Below are 22,609 nucleotides of genomic sequence, written 5' to 3'. Positions count from 1 at the left end.
TGGGCATGGAACATGAGGTCCAATGGAATGAGAGAAGCCCTGAAAGAGGAGAGGAAAGAGGGAGATAATATCTCTTAAAGCCTCACATTCAATTAGAATTTTCCTTCTGTATTAATATATTGTAATACATTTTGTTTTCACGTGTCCTTTTCCATAAATGTTGCAAACAGTGCCTTAAAGAGAGTCTTAAATTTGGTATATTATGAAAATGGTTTGTCTTCATGTCCTAAAGGGATAGGCTACAAAGAGTCCTGGAGTGGCCTCTTTATTTATTTATTTTTAAAATTCTCCAGTTTAAAAGAGACAAACAATCTTTTGGACCATGTCTTGATATGACTCCTCATGCTGCCGTTACCTGTTTAATTATTTAGTGTCTTCAGTTACTAATGGGATGTTGAAAGCTTGACCGAAGTTAATAGAGCAAGAAGAATGTTATTCTTTTGAATATACCTTCTGCTGAGAGGAATGTATTCTCCTTAGCATGGGCATTAGTGGGCAGTACACCTGTAGATTGACTACTGGGACTTACTTGAACTTTTAAATTTAATTACTACAGATATTTTGTGCTGCAAACTGGGACTAGTTAATAAAAAGTCAGAAATACGATTCTCTGGTTTTCCAGAAAACATGTCGCTTTGGATTGCAAATGTTTTGGTGTGCTAGGGAAGGCTGTGGCATTAGAGCCCTCTGATTGGAATGCAGCACTCCTAACTCACCTCATTTTCTGAGTCATAAGAAGATCAGTCTTCCTGTTGGAAGCCCAGTGTGAAGGTTATTAAGAGCTCTTTATGGAGATGGCTTGACCATGTACTTCTGTACATGAAGTAAATACTAAGAAGGAAAGCTGGGCAGAGGTAGTCAAGAGAGCCCTCTGGATTCACTGATACCCAATTCCCAGGTAGGGCAGTAGGATTTGGGAGGGGAACAGCTGAAAAAAAGCGAGTTTTGTTGTGGTTTTCCATATGCCAGTTCTGGCCTCTTTAGACTAAGTCCTGTAAACCTTGGCTTGCTGTTGGCAGGCTGGCTAACAAAACCACAGGGACCAGTGGATTGTGTGTGGTACGTGGGGTCTGAGGGAAACTGGTGTCCACCTACACTTCGAATTCATGTGGTCTTGAGCTAGAAGTCAACATTAAAACACTTTTAGGCCAAATAAATGTTTTTGGTGTAATCTTAAAACCAAGTTGAAGGAAGCTTGTAATTTTTAAATTGTTGACACAATTTACAAATCTTGTGAAGTACTGTGTTTTATCTTGTCCAAAACAATGTTTTATCTGTTTCAGAAAATTTCTCAATAGATCTTTTCGGACTTCTGCTTTTTAGTTTAGTATGAAGACCTTTTTCTGTTAACTAGGACCACTAGTCTGTGGTATTCCTTGAATAATAAATTGCAAAGACTTCAGAGAAGAGAGGATGATTGCACTGCAGTACAGATAACATAACAAACATGCGTAATCTTGCCAACTACCTTGCTTGCTTATTACAATCAAAGATTTTTGCAGGTCAGCACATAAATAAGTAAACAGTAGGATAGCTTAACTTTTTCTCAATCAAATTCGGAAGCAAACATGTTGATTTGTCTTATTAATAGTTATTTGTTAATTATGTAATTTCTGTGAAACACTGAAAATATCCTTTGATTTTTTTTAAATTTTATGCATACAGTTTTCACTTTTGTCTAATCTGCCCTTTTATGGAAATAATAAGTCTTGGGGGAATTACACTGAAAATCAATATAAAGAAGAATGATGCTAGGACACCTGGACTTGTTCTAGTGTGAGTGTTCTCATTTGGCACATCAGCAAGATTAAGTTTTCTGTGATTTAGTTTCTTTGTTCTCAAACCTGAAAAAGTCTTCCTGATCCATGCCAGCAAGGAAGCATTGTAAAAAGGGCTGGGTGCTAGGAAATAATAAAGTCATTTGGGTTCAATATCTAAATACATGTCTCAAAGCCTGTTAATGCCAATGAATTTGCATTGCTCCCATGTTGTAAGTCTATGTGAAGGCAGACCAAGATCACCAGCAGCTGCTTTACTGGCTTAAAACTTGATTCCTAGTGTCATCTTGAGATATAAGTGTAAAGCTTTTTCTAAAAAAATGTCAGATGGCAGTGGAATCTAAATATGAATGGACCTGTGTGGATTTGGGTTGGGATTCTCCAGGTTGAGGTTCTGTGTTCCAAAATTCTGAAGTCCTATCACTGCTCTGCATCACTGTCATATAAATAGCTTTGCCACTTTTAAAAGAGTTTTTAGTTACTTCTGTCTGTCGTGCAGGCTTTGAGTTGAACTACAATGAAAATGGCACTTTCAGAGCTGCCCTCTATAAAATACTTCTCAACAAGATCATGGTAGTCCACGGGGGAAATCTCAGCTCATCTCCTCCTGGATTTCCATCTTTTGAACATCCTGTGTATTGAAGTATCTCCTGAACACAGGGCATCTCTCGGGCTATGCATTGACTGTCATTCAGAAATAAAATCAAGTTGGTATTTGTCTTCCAGAGTTTTTAAACTTCAGTACCATGTTCAATATGATGAACAAACCTGTCAAATATTTCTGGAAAAATGTATTTTCTTACCAGGTTCAGAACACATCTTTTGAAATAAGTATAATAATTCAGTACACTGTATGTTTCAGTATCAGGAGATTTTCCTATTTGAAGCTTCAGTATCTGGACTGCTAAAAGCAGTATCTAGATCTATGAAGAAATTAAATAGCAAATGAAAAAGTACAGCGCATCTAAAAGATTCTGAGCGTAGCCTCCAGCAGGAAGACAGCAATTGCAGAAAGGCTGGTGTTCCTGGGCAGAGCAGAATTTGCAGAATTCACAATCTTTAGAAATAAACTTGGCTTAATTTATTTTAGTCTGCTTAAATGCCCTGAATCACTTTTTATTAAGGGTGTACCTTCCCAGTTCTTGACAGATAATTCTGAATTTGAAATACTTTAATTTCTGTCTGTCCTCTTTCAGGTTCAGCCTGCCTGTTGCTACTGAGAAATGCAGCGCTCTGTTTCTTAGAACTCTGATTACGCTGAGGACAGGATGTGTTCTGTTAAACTGCATAAATCTGATGCCAAGCTGCCGCAGACAAGTGCTCTTAATTGAACACATGGTGATGGCAGAATTTGGCTTGATGTTTCCCAGCTCAGTGAGAACCTTTGTAAAGAGCCCTTGTGGTTCAAACAAAGTAGAGAAAGGTCAGTACGTGTTCGGTGTGAATTTGGGCCAAGTCCCGACATTAAATTTTCAGCCTTGTACCTGAAAGCCTCTTTGTTACAAGTATTTGGGAAGGTAGACTTGTATTTTGAAAGAAAAATATTTGTAAGGAAAGGTAAAGCCTGCTTGTGTGAAATAAGAAAATACAGGAGAGCAAGCCAGAGTTTGAATCCCTACTAAGAAGTGGAGTGAGGCTTCCTGAGGACTTCTGTGAAACTGTACTGCTGTTAAAACTCTTTCCATTCAAAGGTTTTGAGGACTATCAGGAACTTTTGTAAAATTAACAGGTACGTGATTAGGTTTTTAATGTAAGCCTAGCTTTCAATCTCCTACAGCATGCATTTTATTTTAATTTTTTTATTCCCTATTATAATTCTAGGTACTCTGAGTGGACTTCTTGGCATTTCTCATGTATAAAATTTTCATTATGTAGCAGATGGGGAATCATTGTGTCTTTTTAATTCCCCATAAATCAACGGAAAGTTTGGAAAGGTACATTTATGTTGAGATCTTCCTGAATATTTATTGTCCACCTGAAATATTATAAGCTTCATCATAATGAATTTCAAGTCCAGGAAGGTTTAGCAGAATACTCTATCTACAGAAAGATTTTATTTTGGATTTATAGCAGAAATTTAGCTTCATGTCTTACTTTATTTATAAGATCAGCATCTCAACAGGGTAAGTTCCAAGGCTGTAACACATAATGATGTGCACATTAAAATAGAAGTGTAGCTGAAATGGCACTGATAATGGATATGCTGTCAAGAAGATTCGCATCTGTTTCTTCTTCAGTTGCAATTCTTAGTACTTTTGAATTTCTCCTTTATCGTTTTCCTTTCCCCAGTAAATAAAAATAACTTTGTTTTCAATGTAGAGTTCTTCACATTCCTTCTGCATCCGGATATCCTTACATGGTGTTTACGTGTGAATTGGTCTCTCTAAGATGCTCATGTATGGCTTTGGGCAATATTTTTGTCTTGTCTAAATTCTAGGAATAAAACCAGGAAATGTTGCTGGATGGCAGGGCTCTTTGAGGGGAAAAAAAAAATACAACCAAGCACTCTCCTCTTCCCTTCCCTGAGCAGGAAAAAAAAATCCCAACTCCTGTCTCTGCTTTTTGAGAGTCTTGTGCGGAAATCCAACCAAGCATTCCAAGAGCAGCAGAAGAGTTATTTCCGCTCTGAACCGCAGATGGCTCTGGCATGCATTGATCGTCTGAGCCTCATTCAGAGAGGCAGGCGTCTCAGGAAATCCGGCTGAGAGAGCCATCATAAAGTGGTGAGTGTCTGTTGCTCCTTGTAAAGTACTGTGAAGAGCTATAGCCTACTCTGCCTTATCTCTTTTTGTAAACATTCTTAGGAAGCTGAAAGTTAATTTTACTTTGCTGAAACCTGACAGTCTGCTCTTTTGATGATGATCCATTTATCCTTCAAGTATCTGTGTAGGGACTTTTTATCTTCCGTATGAGTGTTGGTGACTTGTACTAAAGCTTTTCAGGATGGACTGTCCAAAGAAAATAAGTCCTATTTCCAAACTGCACATCTTTCTTTGATTCTGGCCATCATCTCCCCACAAATCACTTCTCTCTCAATTCTGTCCCAGCATACTTAAGTTTTTACCTGTAGCATATATTGAACAGGGTATATAAGCTCAGTCTGTTATTTATTCATAGACTGGCTTGCCAGAACTGAAAAAGAACTAGCTTTTTCCTATAGCCCTTTCAGCCCATGTGGTGTATTAATCTTTAAGAAGAATTTCTACCACTGATGCAACTGTCAAGTGTTGCTCAATTTTTGAGATTTTTCATTCTTCAGCATTCTTTTTTTTCAAATACTCTCTTATTTTTCTTCCATTATAGTCATTATCTGTACTTGAAACAACCTTTACTTCAGAGTTAGTTATTTCCATCTTGCCTGTTTCCTACATAATGACAATAATGACAAGGTAGGGAGCAATGTTGCCTGCTGTTGAGTATTCTTGTCTTATCATGATAACCTGTGGCCTGCGAGTACTTAATTTCAAAACAGATAGTAGGGAAACTTTTTTTTCCCATGCTGTTCTTCATCAGTGACCGTTTTGCATTAAGGAGCTGCTGGTAGAGCTGCTCCTTTGTGAACTCTCATTGCCTTAACAGGATGCCGCACACACAGATCACGCTGCAGGATCACAAGAAATGCCTTGCTTGGATGGTTCTTACTTGTGAACTCGATAAAGCAGTCTGGAAGCACCATCTGCTTTATTTTTGTAACCTTTAGATGCATCCAAAGAAAGCAGAAACCTCAAAGTATCTAGGTTTACTTCTGAATAATTTTGAGGCTGTCCAAAGAGTTGGTTGAATCTATGAGCTGCCAGGTCAGATATATTAATAATGAACTTCACTGAGACCTTCACCTAAGAATTCAGGCTGAAGACTCAGTAGTGTAGAAGTACAGAAGGAACATGTGTCTGAAACCATGGTGCCTCTTTTTGAAAGAAATACTTTACTGATAGAGAGAAGCTGAGACTTCTGGAGAATTCATGTTACCTGTTTCTGGAAATTAGCAACTAAAAAAAAGTCAACTAGGTGATATTTCTGGACAGGCACCTTGAGAATTTGTTTCTTTTTCATCCATCCATAAATATAATTACATTAAGCTGTTTATGTAGATGCCAGGACACTTTGCTGCTGACTTCACAAAAAATCTTGATGTTTTCTTTTGAGAATGCTTTTCACTGCCAGAGTAAGGTCTTTGGGTGGATTCGTACTTTGGAGGTGACCTCCTCAACATATTAAACTTGCCAGCCAGATCATTAAACTTTGGGGGGAATAAACAACTGCAGATCTTAATGGAGTCATTTTGCATGAATTGGCTCTGGATGATGGTTTCTTCCATTCCCTCTAGCAGGCAAATGTTTTTATTTCTGATTTACGTTACTGAAGAGGAGACACATTCTGGGAGTCCTCCCTGCCTATTAGAGCTTTAAATGGGATTTACTGAATAACCCCATAAAAAAGATCACCAGGTGATTCAGAACTTAAAAGGCTGTCATGAAACTGGACAAACTCTAAGCCCATCTACTCTTTGCACTCAACACAAGAAAGTGAGAAAAGTGATCTTGCACTTGGATGATTTCTGCTTTGTTATGACAGTTCTGTGGGCCATAAATGTGTGCTTTCCCACTTGTTCCTTTACTTTAAAGGGAGACAGAAATTAATTAGGAAAGTATTCCTTTCCATAGGGAGGAATATGATAAAAAAACCCAACCCTGTTTACTACTGTGAAAAAAGAAATGCAACAAAGGTAAGTCAAGCAGAGGTGTAAGTTACATTTAAGATGGTGTTAGGCAGCAAGCAGCTATGGGAGATTTCTCCCACACTAAAAAGTCCATAGCAATGTTGAACTGACATTTCCCCCCCCCTTCAGTCTTTTATTGTTTCATTAGAAGATCAAGCAACTGGGAACTGCAAGCTTTCAGGCATCAAAGCTCTTGCTGTTAAAACCCTTCATAAAACTTTCAACAGGACCTCTTCCTCAATTCCATTTACTTAAGCTATTTATCCTGTCCATATTCTGTTTGAATTAATAGTGAATGTTGAGTACATTAAAATAAGTCGTCATGCTGCATCCATCTATTTATATTTAAGCTTTCTTCTGCATGCATCTTCTGTTTCAACTGATGTCCTCCATGTATAGCATCTGTCTATTGTACCTTTTCTGGCACTGAGCAGAATTTAGACCTGTAAATAAGAAACAATCCAAGAAGAAATTAAGACTGAATTAATAAATATGAGTTATGAAAGAAGTATACAGAAAGTTTCCCCCTGGGGAAAAAAAAGAAGAAAAGGTTTGAAAAACTTGGGGTTTTTGGAACTGTAAGGAAGGACAGTCAGTACTTTCCACTGAGGTTCTAATGGGCTTTTTCATGCTTTCACAATATCTGAAAATCTAGTCCTCCACCCGCTTTGTTGGAGATTTTTGTCCATTCAAACCACGTGCAGGCAGGAAGAATTTCATTTATCTCGGCACAGGCACAAACTAAATGCATGTGGGTTTCTCAGGAAGGCTGCTCTCCTCTCGAAGAGTGCCCAGCTGAAAGCCCACAGCTCGGGAGATGATGAAGGTGCTCACTCATGTATTGTCTGTTAGTTCCAAAAGCCTTGAAGTCTTCCATCTTTACAGCTGACTGCCTGCTACCTTTGAGCCTTGGTATTTTTCATCTCAACAACTGGAACTTGAGACCTCTTGATGTTGTTTTCTAGATGTTTTTAGTACCTTCAGATGGCTTGTGAGTCAGTGAATTCACTTTCAGTACAAGTTAAGCACGTTTTGACTGTGTAGCTAAGAATTTTATCTAGGCTTTGGAGCAGGCTGTTAAAATTTGTCCTCTTCCTAATCATTCTCCTTAAATTAAATACTTCAGCCATAAAACATGCACAGAAGGGCAGTAATCAAAAGCCTTTCCATAGCTGAACTGTACAAGGAGATACTTTTGAGATGTTCAGGTCTAAATTAATTTTTCTGTCCTGTGGTCAGGCCAGCTTTGACTTGCAGGATCCTGAGCAAGGCAGAAGTGAAGGTGTCCGATTCCCCCACAGTGGGAGGTGTAATGGTACTGTAGTTGCGTCATACACTTATAAGGGCTTATATATTAAGGATACAAACATAGCAAGGATCATAAGGAGTAGTAATATCCTCTTATTAGACTTTTTGACAGAATTCAAAAAAACAGAAAGCTTTGAGCTTTAAAGATATTAGCTCTCTAATGGCGACGGCATACTTGCTGAATGCACTCTGAGGAGTCCAGCTGCACCAGATTGTATCAGGAGGTGAGTATTTTCCAGTTGTGTTCAAGGCCCTGAAAGGTGAGGACAGCGTGTGTACATCTGAGCCAGCCTTTTTCTTGGAGCATGCCAAGGGTTCAGGTTTGAATCAGTGTGACAAGTAAAATATGTCTCTAAATTACCTGCCTTGAAGTTGGGAAATACTATTTTGTTGGGAAGAATGCAGGTGTGGAAGGAATGCTTGACTTCATGAGCTTATCTAATCTTGGTCTCCTTCAAAAGTACTAGCCTGACCATAAATATTAAAGTAAGTTCTTTTTAGAGATAATAGCCAAGAATGCTTCCTAACCATATAAGGATTTATCATTCCTAAACAGCTAAAAAGCTGAAACTACTCTGAAATACAAAAATTCCATAAAACCAAGCATTTTGCAACATTGGTGTATTGCAGCTAAAAGCCAACCTCTGTACTTGGGCACAGGCTTAAACCAGCCCTTGGCAGGAATTTTTACAAGGGACTCGGGTGAAGATTGCTAGTCCTCTGTATTTCTGCAAAATAAGTTAAAGATTGTTATTATGGTACCTGAGTTAACTGCCCAGGCTTTTTCTAGTCTTAATCCTCCTTACAGACTGCTCCTGTTCGTGCCTGGTAGCAGGGAAGGTTTCTGCTGGGGTTGTGCCGCCAGCTGCAGGCACCTCCTGTACCCAGCATCGCTCCCCAGCAGCACGGGTGTCCGCTCCACTGCACGTTTCTCCTTTCAGGAGACAGTTACTCTAAACAGCAGAGGTGGTGTTTATCCTAGGGGCCAAGACTCCATCAATTTGTCCCGTTTATGTTGGGAAGAGGCAGTAAAACTGATGCTTACAAAAATTCTGACTGCACACCCTGCTGCGTAGGAAGCCAAGAAAACCCTTGTGTCCCTTGGCTCCTCACAGGGTGGGTGGTAGAGACCTCCCTAGGAGGAGGTTCGGGGTATGGTGGGGCTGGATGGTTGGTTCTGCTGTCAAGTCCAAAATGCAGTCACCAGCTGGGATGGGGGGGATACATCTGCCAGATCTGGAGCCTCTAAGGAGGTGGTGGCAGCAAAAACTCTGTAAGGGAAATGGAGACAATATTTGGACTCTTGTGCGAGACTCAGCAGGACATTACAGATGATGGGATGTATATGTGGAGCTGGCTTTGCTGTAGAAGGGAAAAGGACAGAGCCTGGAGGACAGTAGGAAGCTGATTGCTATTGAAAGAAAGGAAGATGAAGCCTGCTGCTGTTTAAGAGATGCTGAGGAGCAAATGCTTAGCCTAGGTAACGGCAAGTGCTGAATGGCAAGGTCTAGCATCCCAAATGACACTTGATGGGGATTGATAGCACGTGGGTATGTGTGATGGGGAAAGGCAAAACTAACTGATGGCCCAGGGACTCCAGTGGAGTGTGGGATCCCTTCACAAAAAGACTGAAAGAGCTTTTCAGAGACATCTCACTTGGTACTGAGAGTTGTGATCAGTTTGCAGTGCTTCTCCAGTCATCCTTTGCTGATGCGGCTCTGTAGTTGTTGACTTTTTGTAGCTTCTTGGGTACCAGTAAGGAAAGGAGGCTGATGAGAGAGGCAGAAAATTCATGCTACCCTGGTATGCTACAGAGCAATGCTTTGACTGGGACACTTGGCAGGAAGAAGAGATCCTGATTGCATTGCTATTGTCCTTGTCCCAGCACAGAGCCTCCAAAATCCAGCAGAAAACTGAAGGGAATGGGATCAGCATGTGGCTGCCTCAGTGGCACGCCTCCACAGAAACCTGAGAGACACCCAGCAGGAAGGGCCAGGAAAGGCAAGACTGAATGATTATAACAGATTTTTATTTTTTTTTCTTCAAACTCCTCTGGAACTTGGTAAGCTAATTTGCAGAAATATGTTTTGCATAAAGGCTTACTTTAAAGCAGGATGTTTCAGGAACAATAGTTATAAAAGCTTTAGTTAAGGAACCACTTTGGTTAAACATCGCTTCCTCGGCAAGACACGGGGGAGGATTGGATTGGTGACTGACTGGCAGCGGGACTGAAGCTGTGCGGTGTCCCTGGGCTAAGCACTTGCTTTTGGCGGCAGCAGGAGTGGGGACACCTGTGGCACACGACTATGCTGTGCTCTTCCTAAAAATCCCCGCCCTGGGAGTGGAAGCAGCCCTAAATACACAAACATCAACCCCCCAGGGCATAATATGTGCAGTGCTGGTGAATCTAAGGGACGGATGAAGCAAAGTCACTTGCCTGGTTTAAGGCAGCTGTTTTATTGATGTAGTGTTTAATTGTTTTGCTGAAGTAGATGTCTCATTAATTTAGAATAAATTACTAATTGAAAACACTAATTCTAGCCCATATGTTAACTTGATTCTTTTTGCTCAGAGGCAGGGAGAGAATATCCTCTGATATTTCTCTACTTGAAACCACAGCACTCGACTAGTTATCATTCCAGATCTCTTGTTCTGCCTTTTGGAGAGTTACAAACCCTTTGGATTCCATTTCATTCAACAATTCTGTAACCATGGGTAACTGCAGAAGTGACGTGGCTTCGTGCTGCTGTAAGGCTGTCAGGTTTTAAAACCAACCTGCTTTGACAGCTTTTCTGTTTTGCAGAATTTACCTTGCAGAGTTTGCTCTGAAAAACCGGTTTGAAAATTACCTTCCCTCCCTCCCCCCCCCGAACATTTAAACTAAAATCAAAATACAAGAAGTTCATGGATGCCTTTGTAGAAGACTGGTATGTCTCCAGATGTACAGGGTTTGGCTTATTCTAATGTCTTCTCTCTAACAGAAAACAAAAGTTTACTTTGTTCTGAAGTGTATTGTCAAAGATGAGTTTCAGTATGGACTCTTCCTCTTTATTTTGTGTGTACCACAGGCAAGATCAGAGGAGCTGCGAGCTCTCAGAGGCTCAAAACATTTTTCATTTTAGAAGTGCAAAGGAGATAAATCTGCCCGTGGTCAGATGCGGTTTCAAGGCTTTGCTTTTCTTTTTTTCTCCTTTCTGAACATCTGTGGTTGACTTTCACGCTGGGAGGAGGGTACCCTTTTCACCAGCATGTGACAGCGGTGGTAGTTACACCTAACTGATACTGTGCATGAAAAATATCGTGTTAAATTAATCTAGGACAAAGGATAAAAGCCCAAAGCAAAATAATTATTTAAAATCTGTTCACAAATTGTTTAAAATTAAGTTGTACTTGAATCAAATGATACCTCCAATTTAAATCTTTCTCTCAAAACTCTCCCTAAAAGTCCTTAAATAAAATCCTTTTAGTTACAAGCCTGCCTGAATTCTCATAGACACCTGACACTCTTGGTGTAGCAGTAAATGCTTTTTTGTCTTGAGCACTGCCTTGCAGACTGCCCAGAGCCCCTGGAAGTTAGTCCATGTTCCAGAAAGCATCCTCTGGGTGATAAACTTGCTTCCTAAGCCTCAAATTATAAAAAACCTCAAACAGAAGAAATATGTGCCCAGCAACTGTGTTAGATCAGTGGCAACAGCAAAATGACAAGGGCTCAAAAGCTTTTCTGCTGCTCGCACTTCCTGGGCTCTATTAAATGCTCATACTTTGTTATTCTGTCTGTAATGTCATTTTTTTAGATCAGATGAGAATTTGGTCCCAAAAGTGCCTAAGCACTTACAGGTGAGTTGTTTCAAGTTAAACATCTCACTGGAGACTGATAGCAACTTCAGAGAGATCTTAATGCCCAGGAAGCCAAGCATGGGAGAGTCGGAGCTAAAAGTGAATAAGGACCAAACCCATGACACGACAAGTGAAGAGCAAGTGCCACCTCGATGTCTGAAGTCAAAGACTGGAGAGAAAGCGTTCCTGCTTCCCTTGCCCTTGTCGGTAAGCAAAGGTTTTCAAATCCAGGTAAGGTGAGCACTGTTTTGGAAGGCTAAATTTAGCAGTGATTAAACGAGCTCTTAATTAACCAAATATTCCCCCTGCTTGCCTTTCCAAATTATTCAATAACTGAACAATTATAATGAGCTCAGCAAGTAATTACTATCCATTCCAGATAGTGCCCTTGCCAACTGCAGCCTTTGAAACCACCAGCTGTTAATGTGCCAGGAAATGAGGTCTGTGGACTGTGAGCCAAATAATTGAAAATTGAACAGGAAGAAACCCCACAGGTTCAGAGGCGACGTAAGGAAAACTGCTCCTCCATGGTGAGTCCTTAAATGTGTGGTCCCTCCAAGACCAAGGATCCATCATAGAAATTATCAGTGTGGATCGAAGCTGCAGTACTGTGTTTTCATGGGTGCTCTGGCAAAGACAAATGTTCCTGATGGTTATTCTGCCTCCCAAGGCTTTACTTAGAGAGGGAAGGCACAGCCTTACTGAGCAGAAACGATTTGGGCTTTGCCTTCTGTTTTCTTATCACACAAGTCTTACAGATATTTCTAGTCGCAGCGGATTAAAAGTTGTTCAATCGTGAATTCAGCCATTTACTGATCTGTGTGGTATTTAAACAAGAGCAAGCTCAAGTGCATCGAAGCTCTTCCTCTATTATTTTTAAGACTAATTTGAACATGTTGTTTCACAAGCACTTCTTTTCACAGCTCATCAGTTGTATTGGTTTAGCTGCCTGCAGGTGGATGGTGAATCAGAGTGGGACAAGAAATAATTATCTTTGGCTTGATTGGAAAAAAAAACAATCCCAAAACAACCCTACAAACTAAAATGGCTGAATCCTTTAAAACCACAAGGCTGCAAAACCATGTACCAGCCCAAATGAGGGGACAGAGGAGATTTAAGCTGGAGCAACAGTCAAGGAAATGCTTGTCAAATTATGCTCCTAGATATGCAGATGTAACTTCTCTAATATAGTTGAAAGGTTTGCTTATAGTAATCGTGGTTGCGGAAACCTGTCTGCTTTCTGATTAGGTTATAGAAATCAATGGAGACTTCTGCCTTCCCTGCAAGCAACCTGAAACAACAGATGTAAAATTCAAGAGGGATGAAATTTCTCCAAAGCCTCGAAGCTCTCACTGGGCTGTTACAGCGTCCGACAGGTGGTGATTTCAGCTATGGAGCAAAGCGAGGATGAAAGCAGAGTCCTTGGGAGAGGCTGCAACTTGTTGCTGAGAAGGAAACATAACACAGAGGAAGGACAGAACATGCAGAGACAGAAAAGAAAAACCCAAGATAAAAAAAAGAATGCCAAAGACAGCGACATGCCAAAAACAAGCCCATATTTCTACTGAACAACTAAGCTAAACAGTCACGTTTGATCCATGATCTTTCCATAAAAGCTCTCTTCAACGCAAGCAGGAGATTCCGTCTGTGGTGAGCGATGGGAATGCACATCGTTAAGCAGGTCCTGGGATGCAGTCTGTAGTTATACATAGACCCTCCACAGACCAAGTCTGAAACATGCCTTGGAGCTTTCCAAGATAAACATTTACTGAAGAATGTGACAGAAGACAAAAATGCCTATTAAGATGCTGCTTTGATGCTTTTTTTGAGATCTAAGCTATCGTGCTCGTGCCAGCAAGCTTCTCTCCTTCTGTCTGTGCCCTGATGCTATCAGAGCATCAGAGACATCCCACTCCTGCTGCCCAACGCTGCCTCGGTATCTCTTGACCCTGCACCACCAGTGCTTGGCACTTGTAGCAGCATTCACAGGCTCCCGTACCAGCTTTCCTTGTGTGCACAGTAAATAGGGCAAGAAGGGAGGAGAATTTGCAAGGAAGTCAAGCTGGGTCTTGGCTGTGTCTCAGACGAGGCACGTGGCTGTCAGATCAAAAGCTGGTTCTGCACCAAGATGCTGACAGGAGGTGAGATTTCAAGCGACCCTGTCTGGCAGCTGCCAGTGCCTGGGCACATGCTTTCCTCTGCAACCTTCTCTGGGTGCCCATCTCTTCCCCATGCTGTTTCCACTCCAGGTGTAAAGGCTTGTTACTGCAGCCAGGGTGAAGCTGATGTCCCATTGCCTTCCTAAGCCTCCTCTCAGCTGAACAGAATTTAGTTGTGCTGTCATTAAGGAGCAATTCAGTGTGACACATTAACTGTCACTCTTGCATTCTGCAGGTAGGGCAGTTGCCAAAGCCCCTCTCCCTACACCTGAGGTCCCTCTGGGGCTATGAACATGGGGACTCGAATCGGAGGGACAGTTTCCCAAGGCTGTGAAGTTATAGGTTTAAAGTTTCTTTTATTGGACTAAAAACAAGACTTCTTACAGCAAAGTTACTTGGTTGCTATTTCCTCTGCTTCTGTTGTTGCCTCAGGCAGGTGGAGGTTCCTTGACAAATTTAATAATTCTAAAAAGATGCCAACAACAAAATTGCAGGGAAGCTCTGCTGTGTCATCGGTGATGAATGTTGGGGTAATTCTTTCTATTCAGCCTCCTCTGCACCTAGATCCTGCTGTCAGAGCACGGGCTCTGCCTAGGAGCAACGCTTTGCCTTCACCTCCACTGCCTCCAGTGCTTCCAACCCAAAACATGGGGAACAAGAGGGTTCCAGGAGGTAAAGAAGAAAGATTTTGATTCCCTACCATATCCCTTGCTATTGTTTCTCACTCGAGGAGGGGCTTCACCATTAATAGCTAACCCAAACCCCAAGTCATCCCTACAAGGAGAGCTTTTCCCTCTGTAGGTAGCACCTCTCATCCAAGGCTCTCAAAGCATTTCACGCATATCAGAGATGTCTCAAAACACTTGTGCACATTGAAATACTGTTGCTGTTTTCTAGGCAGTTAAGGAGCAGCAGCACAAGAATAAGTGACTTCCCTGAGGTCACAGTGAAAGTCAGTGGGGATTTTGTATGAGAAGCCAGGACTTCTGAACTTCCCCCATTTCAGATAATCTCTCTCTTTAGCTCTGATTGGTGAGTGCTGCCTTGATAGGTGTCTCCAACATCAAAACTCTTGTAAATCTCTTCTGGATTTTATTAGCTATCGTGCTCTAAGCCTGCCTGGGTTACTTATCAACAGCACCGGTGCTTTCGGGATGAATGGCCTGCGAGTCCCCCCCAGCAGATGATGAGAAGGAAGATAAATATATGCACTTGAGCTGGATCAGATGCTGCTGCAACCGTAAGGCACGAGGCAGGTGGGTGCTGCAGACTCCCCGTGTAGTTCTGCTACTGCTTCTTAATCTGAACACTGCCCAGGGGCACAAAGCTTCTTTCAAAATGTGGTGGCTGGAGGTAACTATGGCTTCAGCTGGTTTCATAATAATGCCAGTCCTGTTAGATATTTCCTTCTACAGCGTTAAATGAAGGGGAGAAAAAAAAATCATCTGTTACCAAAAAAAAGCGCATAAACTCAATTTAAATCAGCAGCAGCACTGGGATTTTGAGTAGTGCAATGCTGGGAGCTGGCTGTCAGCCCGTGCTCCCAAAGGGAGGTGCTGCAGGAGCTGGTACTGCCTATGGCCATGCACAGCTTGTCCGGTGGGACCTCACACCTCTGAAGGTTTAGGTGTCCTCTCTATGTGTGTCTTCAAGAGTGCCGGTGTCTCTGCCTTCTAGCATTACTACATTACAGTTAATTTGCCTTTTCCATCCTCCCACATTTTTGAAAGATAAGTTCAATGTAGTCTGCGAAGTAATTGCTATGTAGTGCCTTTTCCTGGGAGGCTTCCTGCAAGAGCCAGTCTTGTGGTTCTCAAATGTCAAGATGATATTTAAAAAACCCTAAAAGGCATAGAAGTGGTGTGAATTTGATGGACGTCCCTGATGAGGTTTGCAGGAGGGCACATATGAAGCAGTAACTTGTTTCCAAACCGCCGTGTTTATGGACACACCACATTTAGCTTCAGGAATCTCCCTTGCTTTGTTTGGATGAAATGATATTTGGGTTTAGTTAAGAATTCAGGAGCTGAATTCAAGATCCTAACGGGAATGCACAAGGAAAGGCTAACAACATCGCACAGAGACACTGGCCTAAACAAGCTGAAACAAACTTAGCAGATTTTACTTCTCCAGCATTAGCACCGCTTTGGTTTTAGCACTGTATCCTCTGCCAAGCATGGCTAATATTGCTGGATGGTTTTATTTTGCACAAACTTACTTACTACTTTCTCTCCAGATATCTTGATGGAGGAGTTTGGGTGGGATCTTCCACAATATTGAAGTTCAGTCTCCTCTATTAAATTCAATGAATGCTTCTTAACTCTTCACCTGGTTGCTCACTGTAGAAGCATTCCTAGTGTTTACAAAAATGTTACATTTACGTTAAAGTTTAATCATAAATGGGAAAGTACCAAAAAAGTAGAGCCCAAATGCCAGAAGAATTCTTCAGGATTCATTTCTCCTTTTCCTCTTTTCAGTGTCCCTTTCTTGGGGGGGTGGAAGCAAAATGCTGCAGCAATTTTGCTTTGGTATATCCCACTGGGAGCCTTTCCTTTGGGGACTGGAAGGCTCTAGTTGGGACTGCAGATCACAAAGCTCAGTTGTGACTGAGCTAGGATGAAGTCAGTTTCCCCAAAGGTGATACACAGTGCAGGCAGAAAGCTGGATTCCTGAGCAGAAATATTAATAAACTAAAATAACTTGCAATGTATGTCCTATTTAGGGTTTTACTATACTTCACTAACTTCTTTCAGTGTTGGGTGTCTGACAGAAGCCCGTTGCATCCTAGAGGTTTGGCTGAGTGAGCTTCTCCACCTGCTTTCACAAAACGCAACCTGGGCCATCCAACCCCCCTGATACTTTGCTCCCAACTGACGCATCCTTTCTCTCTGCTATGTTTTAGATACATTCCCAAATGAGGTCTAAAAAGCCTGTATTATGATAACAACAATAACTTTAAAGGGTACTTATATCCTGTGATGCTGTGGCTACTACTATTTTGAAGACAGAGCAATGTGTTTCTTATAAGCCACAGCAATTAACTCCACGTCTCTCAAAGTTCCCAGAAAAACCTGAAATGAACAATAACAACCAGTATTATATGGCAAAAATACCCCAGCTGGGCTAAACTGTAGTTAGTCACCGGCTCCGGGTGTTTCTGTGGGTGCTGGCAGTGAGGATGCTGTGCACACTCACAGGAATAAAGTTACACTGGGTTCCACATTGAAAGAAATGTGGGAGAGAAAAGTTAGCGCTTGGAAGTAGGATTTCTCTTCACTGCAGACTTTTCTCCTTCAGATGGTGTAGTAGTATCATACTTTAAAGATACTAAATGCTATTATATAGGTAGATTTTGCCCTTATTCTATGCAACAGCTATGTTTCAAAGCCTAAAATAAAAAGAAAATTTTCTTCCCAGACCTCAGGGTGAAGATTGCTGCTGCCACCAGAGGGACTCTGAAATACGATGGGAAGAGCTGAGCATCCCTGAACTGGCCAAACTTCCTGGCAAAGATGCCCGACTTTCTGGGGGTGCCTTGAGGATTTCTCAGGTGCTGTGTTATCTGCTCCCTGGCTCGAGGGCTGGGCTGGGATGTGAGGTTTAGGCACTTTCTCCTCTCATCCTGCTGATGGGGGAGCAGATGATGAACTTGGTCATCCTGCCTGTCCTCCTCGGTTAACGCAACTGGGCAGCAGCCGTGCATTTTGTACCGCTCATAAAATCACCCGTTTCACTGGCTTCCCTGATGTGCATTCAATCACACCCTAAGCGCCCTAAGCGACAGCTAAAATAGGAGTTAAAACGTTACTGATTTGCTCGTGCTTGTGAGTAAATTGTAATGTGGGACGTTTGAGCACACTTATTGCAAATTTGGTTTTAAAAAAATGAGGAGAAAGATGATCACAAATGTGGCATTGAAGGTGAACTCTGCAAAAATTCAGTAAGGGTCAAATGGATTCTCCTGCCTCTGGGGTAAACAATCATTGTCACTTGTCCCATAGAGAACTGGTGTTCTCTCTTTTCACGTTAAAGTGGCAAAATTGCCATTGCTGCAGCAGATACTGCCTTAGATTAAAGGAAGGAAAGAGCTCTCAGGATGAAACTGCATTTCTTTCACAGTCTGGGTTGTTGTGGCTTTTTTCCTTAAAGACCTAAACCCTTAAGGGGTGTTGGAAAAGATTTTCTAGTGACTGAACTATTTTCTTTCTTATAACTTATGTATGGAGTTTTGCAGTGACAACCTTTGGCCCAACATGAAAAATGCTGTTGTCATTGCCATTTCCCACTTTGCTGAAGAACTAGCTGTGTCACTACACCTGCCACAAAATTTTATTTATAATAATAATAATAAAAAACCCATGAAGAACCACAGGTTTACAATTATTTGGATATGATAAATGATCCCAGATTACCCATCGCTTGCCTTCTTGGAATACAGAAAAACAGCCAAAGTAAAATAGTTTTCAAGGAAATCACCACATTTTGCTCAGTTACAGTCTGACTTTCTTCTTGTTAGTTCAACACTGGCCCGAGATGCTTCAGATTTACCATAAGTGACAAGACATGCAGAGTTTGCAGAGCTCTGTCATCCGCATTCTGGTTATGCGTCTATCTCAATTTTCACACGCCTTTGTAGCCTCTGTGGTAGTGGAGATCAGGTGTGTTTTTAATCTCGTGATTTGGGGACTCCTAACTTGTCCTTTTTCATGCTGAGGATGGGTAATACCTCTCCCTCACACAGAAAAGAGCCCAAGCAGTTTTGTATGGTCCGCACAAAGAGATGTGCTTATGTGGGATGTTTATGAAGTGGGTCAAACCTACCGACTTTTGGCAATTTAACTGGTCTGATGGGACAATAAGAGGGATGCTGTCTAAGCAACTCATCTTTTAAACTGAGCTCTGATCCCCAGGAGTACGAGAGACTCCTGAGGAGTCGTGTTTGCGAAGGTCTGCGTTGTGTCGTGCTTCCTGCACTGCTGGAGAGCCGTCATTCGTTGTGCACCGCAGCAGCTTTGGATTGTTGGCCAGTTTTGAGTCTTAAACAGCCCCTCCTCTGCCCCAATGACATGCATGGTGGGTGTCACTGAATTTAGTCGCTCTCTTGTTGGAGTGACCTTGTATGGATTTATCAGAGCCTGATGGGAGAGAGGGGCAGCACTGAGATGGGATGAGATGAAGCACGTACTGGCTGAAAAGCTCAGTGAATGACAAATACCCAATATTTTGGCTTTCATTGGATGCTCCTCCAGCAACCCGTTGATGTTTAATGCTCTGATGATGTGGTACAGAAAGCACATCCCCTACACACAGTTTGTGATGCTAAGCAGAGCAGCAGGATCCCTTCTGGGGACTGCTAGGACATCTTGGGAAGCGTACCCCAAATGAAACCCTTCTGTTTGCTCATCCCCACATTAGGTTACACGTGTAGATCTCATCTGCTCTGCCTTTTCATCCCTTTTTGTCTAGATATGACTCCTTTTCAGCTTCCCCTTCTTAGTAATAACTATGTTTTTAAACTGTTTGGCTTTAGAAGTTTGAATGTGTTTTTTAAAAAAAAACAAACCAGAAAGTGTATTCCCTCATACGCTTTTTAATACCTACACAGCTCTTCTGTCACCTGCTTCCCCCTACCTGTGTGTTAATAGGTATACACTGTGCCTTGAAACTATTTCATACACGGTAATCATGTGTCCAATAGCAGCCTTGCAAGGGTGAAGGGTAAGTGACTTTCCAAGAACCTTCTCCTCAGGCCACGCAATGGAAATCAAGACACATTGTTATGGTGTCAGGTCAGGATCCAAATTAGGGTGGGTTTTTCTTTCTATAGGACACCTGGAAGGGATGCAGCCCTGCTGGGCCCTGCCAGGATGTCCAGCCGCACTGTTATGCTCTCCGGGAGCAGGGTGGCACCCCACACCTCACAGATGACGCACACACTCCAGCCTTCCCACACCGCCCTTCCAGTTCAGTCTTATCTTTGTTATTATATGGGAGTGACTTCCAGCCACGGAAATGGGAAGCAAAGGAAAAGTAACAATGACTTCAGAATAAGTAATTACAAAATTAATTAGTTCCTGAAAAGTTGTTTCTAAAAATGTTGAATCCCACTCTTCCTGCCAATTCCCAGCAGGAACTGTGCATTAGTCCCCTTATTTCATAAGGAAATGGGTGCCATTAGGTCTATTTATACTGCCCAGCTTGATAGTCTATGCAATGCTGGAACTCAATAAAGCGGTCACTGGTGTTTCAAAGACAGGCCCATGGTTAAAAGCAATATGAGCAAGGTGAGTTACTTATTCCCCTCTCCCCGAAAAGCACCCAACAGCAGCATCTATAAGAAGAATGCCTGACTCCTGGCACAGGAATGTGCTTCCCTGGTCTTCACCCATCATGTGCCCTGAAGGGTTTATATCTGTGCATAAATCTCTTGTGTTGCTATGCTGTGCTCTCTGCTCCCAATCCCTAGCTGCAGCGTCAGCACTTCACATCTTTGCTTTAACACAAACGTACCCTAAAGTTTGGCGTGTGACATGAGAGGATCACCCAAGGACACCAAAATCCAGTGACACTGCAGGGCGGGAGTAGGACTCCTTGCAAGCGGACGGGATCGTAATACACCATAAGAAAGTGGAAATAACTATTCCTTCAGCAACTGCCTGCTATTTCAGAAGTCCCCAGCTGCTCACAATAGTTTATGCAACTTGTACTGCGCTTTACTTATCCCCAGAGTCTGTCCCAGAGCAGGAAAGAGGAAAATTGAACCCAACTTCATCCACACGTACATGAGCTCTTCAGAGTATGGCTGGGAATGGCAGCCTCTTCCCTGGTAAGTGCACCCCCCTGATCTGGGTGATGAGACCACGTTAGGGGAAACCTGGTGATAGTCCACTTATGAATCAGCATTTATTTTATAAATGGAGGTTTTACAAGTATTTAGATGCTTATAGGCATCTCTACTATCTGTGGTGAACATTTACTACGAGACAAAAAGTGGGGAGCAATTGAGTAGAATACATTGAGGCAAAATGCTTTTGATGAGATGTCACGAGTAAATCTGTCTCTTTCATGATGAGTCTCATGATACAGGATTCAATCATCTTCCTTAGAGCCTCAGGTCTTTGAGTGATAGAATTATAAGATATTTTTCTTTCTTTCCCAGGTAAATTTTCAGTTTTTCAAGCCCTGTTGACTCTTAACAAAGGAGCCAACTTTAAAAAAAAATCAGTGGCAAATTCAAATCACTTTAGATAGAAACCTTCAAAAATTACAAGGTTTCTGACAGCTTACCTTGTGGTTTTTGAATGCTTGGAGTTCGAAGTGCTGCTGCAATGAATTTTAAAATAGACCTTAAGCTCGATGAAACTGTAGTGCGCTATAATGTAACAGGAAATAAGAAAAGGGACTTAAAGGTCTCTTTATGCGCTCTAGAAACAGATGATCATAGTATATAGAGCAAATGCAAGATTTGCAGCTAAATTAAGCAGTACCAGGACAATTTCAGACTTTTGTGGATCTGACCCAGCTGTAGCCTGAGGAAAGCACACAGGGGAAATGGTGCAGAGCTGGAGCTGTGCAAAACTCAGCAAAGCATGAAAAGAGTTTGTGGTAGAACTGAACAAAGTATCCACCTCATCTTCTGCACCCAAAACCCAGAAGGATTTGTCCTGCATGGCTGCTGGCTCCTGGCAGGACCCCCAGACAGCTCTGAGCTGGACAGAAATTCGGACAGGTCTCATAGTACTCAGGTTCACGCAACTTCTTGCCTCTAACTAGAGAGACCACCAGAAATGAGTTTTTAGGACCCTTCAGGGCTAAGGGGTCCCAAAGCCCTACCTTGGCCAGATGCTCTGCTGGTCCTGGTGTCTCTGGAGCACCTCCTCTTCCTCACTTGTCCTTCAGCGTGGCCATGCCCAGGCCCTCCGAGCTGTAGTCGTACTGGTTGCTGGAGGACATGGACCGTCCCCAGGAGCACTGGAGGTTGGAGCCCCTCTTGCGAAAGGAGGAGGTGAACCTGTAGAAGTTGCGGTGCCTGTTGCGCAGGTATTCCCGGTAGTTTTTGGTGAGCAGGGTGTAGAGGAAGGGGTTGATGCAGCTGTTGCTGTAGGTCAGGCAGGTCACCAGGTAGTTAATGCACTTTTGGGTTTGGGTGGTGAGCTGCAGGGAGCTGCTGTAAAGTCGCACCAGCTGCCAGATCCAAAACGGCAGGAAGCAGGCCCAGAAGACCAGCACGATGCTGAAAATCATGATGAGGACCTTTTGCCGGGGGGATCTCTTGCTCTTCTCCTTGTGAGGGGGGTTCCTCTGGGACTCCAGGTAGGTCCTGGCCAGGCGGGTGTAGAGGAACCCAATGATGATTCCCGGGGCCATGATGCTAGTGCTGAAGAGCACCGTCAGGTAGGTCCGGTAGGCGTCCACGCTCCAGGTGGGCGCACACATCCTCTTCACCTTGCCCTCTGCCTTGCCCCCCTCGGTCAGGGTGACCATCAGCATCAACCGGGCAGACTGCCAGGCCGGCCCCTGCCGTCACCTTCCGGTAGCCTCGCGACCGCTTCAGGGTGTCCAGGGGCCGGGTGACAGCCAGGTAGCGCTCAGTGCACATGAGCGTGAGGGTGAAGATGCTGGCATGCATGGTGAGCAGGTCCAGGCTGAGCAGGATGCGGCACCCCAAGTCCCCGAAATACCAGTCCTGGGCCAGGTAGGTGCAGACGATGAAGGGGATGGTGGAGAGGTAGAGCAGGTCGGCCAGGGCCAGGCTGACGATGGAGCTGTACATGGGGGCGGCGCAGCGCGCCGAGTGGCACATTACC

The 22,609-nt window shown here is 42.8% G+C and overlaps 1 protein-coding gene across 1 annotated transcript; it reads right to left on the bottom strand.

Moving 5' to 3' along the window:
• Positions 1–7: 7 nt before the first annotated feature.
• LOC104546705 (urotensin-2 receptor-like) lies at positions 8–22,605 on the bottom strand. The gene is given in 3 exon segments (XM_010192154.1): positions 8–39; positions 21,636–22,305; positions 22,307–22,605. Coding segments are annotated over 2 exon segments (918 nt in total). The 3' UTR covers positions 8–39; positions 21,636–21,686.
• Positions 22,606–22,609: the final 4 nt, after the last annotated feature.

This window comes from Mesitornis unicolor, unplaced genomic scaffold (assembly GCF_000695765.1).
Source record: "Mesitornis unicolor isolate BGI_N332 unplaced genomic scaffold, ASM69576v1 scaffold48549, whole genome shotgun sequence".
Taxonomy (NCBI): domain Eukaryota; kingdom Metazoa; phylum Chordata; class Aves; order Mesitornithiformes; family Mesitornithidae; genus Mesitornis; species Mesitornis unicolor.
This window is presented reverse-complemented; position numbering and strand designations above follow the sequence as displayed.